Below are 8,329 nucleotides of genomic sequence, written 5' to 3' on the forward strand. Positions count from 1 at the left end.
ATGTACGAGTAACACAGTCTCTGAATAGAGGCATCTTCCTCCTCTAACTTGGTATCAGTCGCCAAGCCATGGCCTTCGAGGATATCTTTGGCGAGTCTCCAGTGCCCCCCCCCCCCGCTCCTTCTTATCCTACATTCTCACTCAATTTAATACTTTTATTAAGTGCATGCAATGTGATAACGGTGGCGAGTTCATAAACACCTGCCTACGCACCTTTTTCTCCAACAATGGCATCGTCTACCATCTTTCTTGCCCTCACGCTTCTCCTCAAAATGGTAAGGCTTAATGCATGCTCCGCACCACCAACAATGTGTTGGAAATATGCCCTAGAGGCAATAATAAAAGGATTATTATTATATTTCCTTGTTCGTGTTAATTGTCTTTTATTCATGCTATAATTGTATTATCCGGAAATCGTAATACACGTGTGAATACATAGACCATAACATGTCCCTATTGAGCCTCTAGTTGACTAGCTCGTTGATCAACAGATAGTCATGGTTTCCTGACTATGGACATTGGATGTCATTGATAACGAGATCACATCATTAGGAGAATGATGTGATGGACAAGACCCAATCCTAAGCATAGCACAAGATCGTGTAGTTCGTTTGCTAGAGCTTTTCCAATGTCAAGTATCTTTTCCTTAGACCATGAGATCGTGTAACTCCCGGACACCGTAGGAGTGCTTTGGGTGTACCAAACGTCACAACGTAACTGGGTGACTATAAAGGTATACTACGGGTATCTCCAAAAGTGTCCGTTGGGTTGACACGGATCGAGACTGGGATTTGTCACTCCGTATGACGGAGAGGTATCTCTGGGCCCACTCGGTAATGCATCATCATAATAAGCTCAAAGTGACCAAGTGTCTGGTCACGGGATCATGCATTACGGTACGAGTAAAGTGACTTGCCGGTAACGAGATTGAACGAGGTATTGGGATACCGACGATCGAATCTTAGGCAAGTAACATACCGATTGACAAAGGGAATTGTATACGGGGTTGCTTGAATCCTCGACATCGTGGTTCATCCGATGAGATCATCGAGGGGCATGTGGGAGCCAACATGGGTATCTAGATCCCGCTGTTGGTTATTGGCCGGAGAGCCGTCTCGGTCATGTCTACGTGTCTCCCGAACCCGTAGGGTCTACACACTTAAGGTTCGGTGACGCTAGGGTTGTAGAGATATTAGTATGCAGCAAACCAAAAGTTGTTCGGAGTCCCGGATGAGATCCCGGACGTCACGAGGAGTTCTGAAATGGTCCGGAGGTAAAGAATTATATATGGGAAGTCAAGTTTCGGCCATCGGGAAAGTTTCGGGGGTCACCGGTATTGTACCGGGACCACCGGAAGGGTCCCGGGGGTCCACCGGGTGGGGCCACCTATCCCGGAGGGCCCCATGGGCTGAAGTGGGAGGGGAACCAGCCCTTGGTGGGCTGGTGCGCCCCCCTTGGGCCCCCCCTGCGCCTAGGGTTGGGGACCCTAGGGAAGGGGGCGCCTCCACTTGCCTTGGGGGGCAAGGCACCCCCCTTGGCCGCCGCCCCCCCCTAGGAGATCCCATCTCCTAGGGCCGGCGCCCCCCTGGGGACCCTATATATAGAGGGGGGAGGGAGGGCAGCCGCACCCTTGCACTTGGCGCCTCCCTTCCCCCTTGCTACACCTCTCCCTCCCGCAGACGCTTGGCAAAGCCCTGCCGGGATCCCTGCTGCATCCACCACCACGCCGTCGTGCTGCTAGATCTTCATCAACCTCTCCTTCCCCCTTGCTGGATCAAGAAGGAGGAGATGTCACGCTGACCGTACGTGTGTTGAACGCGGAGGTGTCGTCCGTTCGGCGCTAGGATCTCCGGTGATTTGGATCACGACGAGTACGACTCCCTCAACCCCGTTCTCTTGAACGCTTCCGCTCGCGATCTACAAGGGTATGTAGATGCACTCCTCTCTCTAGTTGCTAGATGAACTCATAGATTGATCTTGGTGAACGTAGGAAAAAAATTATTTTATGCAACGTTCCCCAACACAATGTTGTGCGTACCCTTCTTCTTCACGCCTCCCTACCTCCTCCCTTTTGGGTAGAAGCCCTGCACACCGCCACCCACCTCTTGAACCGCCACCCCTCCACCAAGACTCACCCCTACACACCTTACTTCCTCCTAACCGGCTCTCACCCTCGCTGTGACCACCTCCATGTCTTCGGCTACCTTTGTTTTCCTAATCTATATGCGACTAGCCCTCACAAATTGGCGCCACGCTCCACGGTGTGTTTTTCTCTTCTACCCACTCAAGCACAAGGGCTGCCGTTGTTTGGATCTCCAAATTCACCGCGTCATTCTCTCTAGGCACGTCATTTTTGACGAAACAACTTTTCCTTATACCCCTCCCTCACCCACGGCCACAGCCACACCAGCTGCACCGAATCCCTCTCTTGTCCCTCTGCGCAGCTCAATCCACACTGGTATCTGTAGCCTACCTACCTCGGACCCTGGCATCCCACCAGATCCCCCTCCCATCCACCCATCAAACCCCACGCGCCCCCAACCCCACCACCGAGTCGACCGGCTCCGGAGACCCACTCGTCACTAGCCCCGCATTCCCCAATCAGCGCCCGCCGGCAACCCCACCGTCCTCCACTAGCGTTGAATCTCCCACCTCCCTTGGTTCTCCTGCAATTCTCTCGCCTACCGTGCCTGACTCACCACCACACCCTGCACCGGGTCCCACCGTATCTCCCTTGCAATATGTGCCAGCCTCTCCTAGCCCGCCACATCACCATGCTATCCTGGTGCCTCTCCCGCTCAATTCTCATCGCATGCAGACCCGCGCCAAACGGGGTTTCGCTCAACCCCGTCGCCTGTTCATGTTACACACCACACCCGACGTCTCCCCTCTTCCTTCCACCTGTAAAACTGCCCTCAAAGATCCCAATTGGCATGCTGCTATGTGTGATGAATTTAATGCTTTGATTAAGAACAACACTTGGAGTTTGGTTCCTTGTCCTGCAGGCACTAATGTGGTCACCAGCAAATGGATCTTCCGCCACAAACTTCATCCCAATGGCTCGCTAGCTCGGTATAAAGCACGTTGGGTTCTCTACGGTTTCACCCAACAAGAGGGAGTCGATTACACGGAGACTTTCAGTCCGGTTGTTAAACCGGTCACCAACCGCACCGTCCTCAACATTGCCACCACCCACTTTGGGCCCATCCATCAACTGGATGTCAAGAACACCTTCTTACACGGTGATCTTGGTTAGACCGTGTACTGTTCACAACCGGTTGGTTTTCCTGACACCTCCCGTCCCAACCATGTTTGTCTTCTCAAGAAATCCTTATGTGGGTTGAAACAGGCTCCCTGCACATGGTTTTTGAGCTTCAAATCTTACATTCTCACTTTGGGGTTCAAGTCTTCCAAATGTGACACCTCCTTGTTCATCTTGCATCATGGCTCCTAGGTGGCATATCTCCTTTTATACGTCGATGACATCATTCTCACAGCCAACTCCACCTCCACCATGCATTCCATCATTCACTGAATTTGACCGATCGAGGTGACATCCATCACTTTCTCGGAGTCAATGTCACACGAAACACTGCGGGCTTGTTCCTCACTCAACAGCAATATGTGTTAGAGATTTTGGAGCGTGCAAACATGTTGCATTGCAACCCTATTTCTACACTGGTGGACACGCGCTCTAAACTCTCTTCTCATGACGACGACCCCCTCCCCAACCCCACTCTCTACCGAAGCCTTGTGGTGCCCTCCAATATCTCACCTTAACCAAACCCGATATTTCCTATGCCGTGCAGCAGGCTTGCCTCTTCATGCATGCTCCTCGTACCTCCCACTTCCAGCTGCTCAAACGCATCCTACGATACCTCCAGGGCACTTCCCACTTCGGCCTTCAGATCTACACGTCGCCATCTCATGACCTTGTTGCCTACTCTGATGCGGATTGGGCCGGCTGCCCGGATACGCGCAAGTCTACCTCCGGGTTTTGTGTTTTCTTGGGCACGAACCTGATTTCTTGGTCATCAAAACGACAACTCACTATTTCCCGATCCAGTGCCAAAGCTGAATACCGTGCGGTTGCAAATTGCGTTGCTGCTGCTCATCGAGGTCCGGCGTCCTCCCCTCACGCCACTCTCGTCTATTGTGACAACATCTCTGCGACGTATTTGTCTTCCAATCCAATGCAGCACCAACGTACCAAACATGTTGAAATCGATGTACCATCGATTCCCAGTACGCAGATGTGTTCACCAAGGGACTGCCCACGACGATCTTCAATGCTTCTAGGTCCAGCCTGAACGTCCAGCCCGGTGGAGTTCCGACTGCGGGGGAGAGGGGGGGGGGGGGGGGTTGACACGTCACTTTATGTATCGTTGTGTTGTAACGTTTGGTTGTAATCTACTGTTGTACGATCCCTAGTTTGTAGGATCACGATCTCCGCTCCTCGTACGAGGCCTGCATGCCCATCGTTACGGGAGTCGTTAGGAGGAGTTCGTCCTATTTATACCTATAACTGTTGTACGAGTAACACACTCTGTGAACAGCGGCATCTTCCTCCTCTAACGGGCAGTTTGAGGGCCGGCATTATTGGAGATGCACCTACTCACTCCTATACTAATCTCCTACAGCCTGCAAATACAATTTCTTTATCTTGGCCCAAATCCAGTTTGCCACACGCACGTTGGCGCGAAATGAAATGCAGCTGATTGCCCCGTAGAATAGAATCACCGTAGAGCGAGAGCGAGCCGAGAGAGGGAGGGGCCTTGCCCTTGCGCTAGCTCCCGGACCGTTGAAGGGGAGGGCAGGCCTAAGAATGCACTTTCTAATAATAAAGCATGCGGCGCTCCCTAATTATACTCCCGGCCCTCTCCCCCCCTCGGCCACCGGGGCCTCTCTTCTTCCCCTCCGCCTTCTTCCCACCCACCATGGCACCGCGGGCGATCGGTCGAACCCAATCCGTGGACCGCGAACAAGACCCACGGGAATCATCCGCCCGCGGCTACTGATCATTTCGATCCGTTTCTCCTCCCAACGCTTTCGGCTCTGCGCGCGCCGGCTCATCCTTTTGCCTCCGGCTTTGCACTCGACGCACGCACGTCGCTCGAGGCCCCGGAAAGCTGCGCGCTTTACAGGTACGTACGCCGGTATCATCAGTCATAATCATAATGTGAGTTCTTGAGTACGCCTCGCTGTCCATCCAATCCTTGAGGAGAAAGCTAGGTCATGAAGCATACATACGTGCCGTTTTGAAGTTACGGTAGGTAGATCGGGCGACGATGGCGGCCAACGGCGGGTCGCTGGAGCGGCGGGGCTCCATGCGGCGGTCGGGGAGCAAGGCGAAGGAGGAGCCGGCGGCCGACCACCGCGCCGAGGACCATGGCACAGGACCTTCCGGTAAGTAGCAGTCAAGATCGATCGGTTGCCCTTCCGGCCGGTACGTTGGCTAGCTCTGAAGAGGCGTCGGTCGTTTGCATTGCATGCAGACATTGAAGTGATCAAGGAGAAGTTCGGCAAGCTGCTGCTCGGGGAGGACATGTCGGGGTCCGGCAAAGGCGTGCCGTCCGCGCTGGCCCTCTCCAACGCCATCACTAATCTTGCAGGTCACAACCTAGCTACCTTCCTACTACCTAGGAGTAGTTACTACGTAGGAGTACTTGCCAAATCAAGTTGTTCTCATCCATATGGAATGAAAGGGTTGCAAAATAAAATGCCAAGAAAAAAGCTGACGGTTACAGTAATGTTGGCAGCTGCTGTGTTCGGCGAACAACGCAAGTTGGAGCCCATGGCCCCCGACAGAAAGGCGAGGTGGAAGAAAGAAGTGGGCTGGCTCCTGTCCGTGGCGGATCAGATCGTGGAGTTCGTCGCCAAGAAACAAGTCCTGGACAACGGCGTCGAAATGGAGGTTCGGTTGAACAACAGCTTCTTCTTCTTCTTCTTTTGCCCGGTCGCTCTGGTAATCTCCTTCCTTGCACTGCTCTGCTCGCTGCAGGTAATGGGCACGCAGCAGCGAAGGGATCTGCAGTCCAACATACCGGCATTGCGCAAGATCGACGCCATGCTTCTCGTAAGAAACATCAACTTTCCAAGCAAATGCCACCTAGCTAGCTAGCGCATATGTATGTAGCTGAAACTCGTACCACCTTTGCGGTTTTCTAGGATTACCTGGACGCCTTCAAGGACCGCACCGACTTTTGGTACGTAAAGCGCGACTCGTGCTCGGACGCCGAGAAGGAGGAGTCCAACACATCGGAAGAGAAGTGGTGGATACCCATCGTGAAGGTCCCTCCCAACGGGCTGCCCCCGGCGTCCAGAGCCTGGATCCAGCACCAGAAGGAGCTGGTGAACCAGGTGCTCAAGGCGGCCATGGCCATCAACGCCAACTGCCTCATGGAGATGGCCATCCCAGAGTCCTACCTAGAGTCGCTGCCCAAGGTACGTCCTCTGAATAGAATACCATCATCTTCATCGTTCTCTGACCACACGAAGCTAGCTGTTGTTGATATGAAAATGAAAATGGGACGCAGAACGGGCGGGCGAGCCTCGGGGACGCGCTGTACCGGATCATCACGGACGTGGAGTTCGACCCGGACGACTTCCTGTCGACGGTGGACCTGACGTCGGAGCACAAGATCCTGGACCTCAAGGACCGCATCGAGGCGTCGGTCATCATCTGGAACAGGAAGGTGCACAACAAGGACGGCAAGTCCGCCTGGGGCTCCGCCGTCAGCCAGGAGAAGCGGGAGCAGTTCGAGGAGCGGGCGCAGACGCTGCTGCTCATCATCAAGCACAGGTTCCCCGGCATCCCCCAGTCCACCCTCGACATCGCAAAGATACAAGAAAACAGGGTACGTATTGATGCAACAATCACACATATTACCTAAATTTCAAGTGCTAGCTAGCTAATTTGGTGATGCACGTTAATTAATTCAGTTTTGCTAAGTCTCAATCAGTGAGACTTCGTTATGTCTCAGTCGACTGAGACCTAGACACACTCTAATTAATTTCCTTGGCTGGCTGGCTGGCTGACGACTATAGGACGTGGGATTTGCTCTCCTGGAGAGCTACTCCAGGATCCTCGAGAGCCTGGCCTTCAACGTCATGTCCAGGATAGAGGACGTGATCGTCGCCGACAACGTGGCCAGGGAGAAGGCCAAGAAGGACGCGCCGCCCGGCTCGATCTCGGAGGCGCCCCCCCAGGTCCCCGATGGTGCAGACAGCATGACGCTGCTCGACTTCATGGGCTGGAACGGCGACTCGGAGGGGAGGTCCGACGACCAGTCCCCGTCGGCGGTGGACCCGGCGCAGGACGACGGGAGGCTCATGAAGCTGCCCAACATCATGACCAACCTTTTTATGAAAACGTCACAGTGATGGGATATTTTTCCCCTTTTTATGAACTTCTACTACTTTGTCATCAACAAAAAGATGAATGCCGTCCAATTACTGCATCTATTTTGTACCAGGCTACCAGCACATGGTAGAAAACCAAAAGGCCTCGAGTAGAGAGTTCATTAATTGTTGTAAAAATACTAGTTTCAACAGATATGTCAATAGGGGAACCATAATCATATACTCCCTCCATCCATATATATATATATATAGGGGCTAATTCGTCTTTCAAGGTAGCCTTTGACCAATGATAAAATTATTAGTATATGAGATGTATGATATAAAAATTATATCACTAGAAACTCTTTTCACATACGAACTTGATGATATGATTTGTGTAACATGCATGTCATATATTATTGTGCTAACCCGTGGTCAAAGGTAACCTCAAAAAATGTATCAGGCCCTATATTATAAGTGGAAAGAGGGAGTACTATAATGCATACAATTCCATGCAACTTATGAATAAATAAGGCAGAAAGTGATAATTACATTATCTTGCACATGCAGCTAGAGTACGTACCGGAATGGTTCATATGACAGGCATTCGAATTGTCCGTATTGAATAATTCTTTTGTGGCTGAAACCCAAAGCATAAGACATTATATTTACTCTTTGTTCAGTTCAGCACGAAACAGAATTTAGATAATCAGTACCCTAATATTCTGCAATGGATCATATGATGAAGAACCTATAAGAACAGTGAGTCCAAAATAGGCAGCAACGCCAGCGCCTATAATATTATATTGAAACGCTAGCTACCTCGGCGTGAGTTTCAATATAATGCCTTTGGCGTTTCTTACCTGGTCCGAAACGCTAGCTACCTCGGCGTTTCTTCTTGGTCAGAAACGCTAGCTACCTCGGCGTTTCTATGTTGGGCAGAAACGCCGCGGGCTGTGGCGTTGCTAAAAGGGTTAGATCGTAAAAT

The 8,329-nt window shown here is 52.0% G+C and overlaps 1 protein-coding gene across 1 annotated transcript; it reads left to right on the forward strand.

Moving 5' to 3' along the window:
• The first annotated feature begins 4,874 nt into the window (after nt 1-4,874).
• Nucleotides 4,875-7,944, forward strand: LOC123065693 (rop guanine nucleotide exchange factor 9). The gene is made up of 8 exons (XM_044488930.1): nt 4,875-5,144; nt 5,265-5,406; nt 5,496-5,612; nt 5,760-5,914; nt 6,002-6,076; nt 6,169-6,444; nt 6,537-6,857; nt 7,048-7,944. The coding sequence occupies exons 2-8, from the start codon at nt 5,289-5,291 to the stop codon at nt 7,381-7,383; spliced, it is 1,398 nt and encodes a 465-aa protein (XP_044344865.1). The 5' UTR covers nt 4,875-5,144; nt 5,265-5,288; the 3' UTR covers nt 7,384-7,944.
• Nucleotides 7,945-8,329: the final 385 nt, after the last annotated feature.

Source organism: Triticum aestivum, chromosome 3B (genome assembly GCF_018294505.1).
Source record: "Triticum aestivum cultivar Chinese Spring chromosome 3B, IWGSC CS RefSeq v2.1, whole genome shotgun sequence".
In the NCBI taxonomy this organism is placed as follows: Eukaryota; Viridiplantae; Streptophyta; class Magnoliopsida; order Poales; family Poaceae; genus Triticum; species Triticum aestivum.

Excerpts from the sequence above, each read along its gene's own strand:
- LOC123065693 (XM_044488930.1), top strand. The coding sequence starts at position 5,289 with ATGGCGGCCAACGGCGGGTCGCTGGAGCGGCGGGGCTCCATGCGGCGG. Across the intron at positions 6,445-6,536 it reads ACCTAGAGTCGCTGCCCAAG|AACGGGCGGGCGAGCCTCGG; the intron begins GTACGTCCTCTG and ends AATGGGACGCAG. Across the intron at positions 6,858-7,047 it reads CAAAGATACAAGAAAACAGG|GACGTGGGATTTGCTCTCCT; the intron begins GTACGTATTGAT and ends TGACGACTATAG.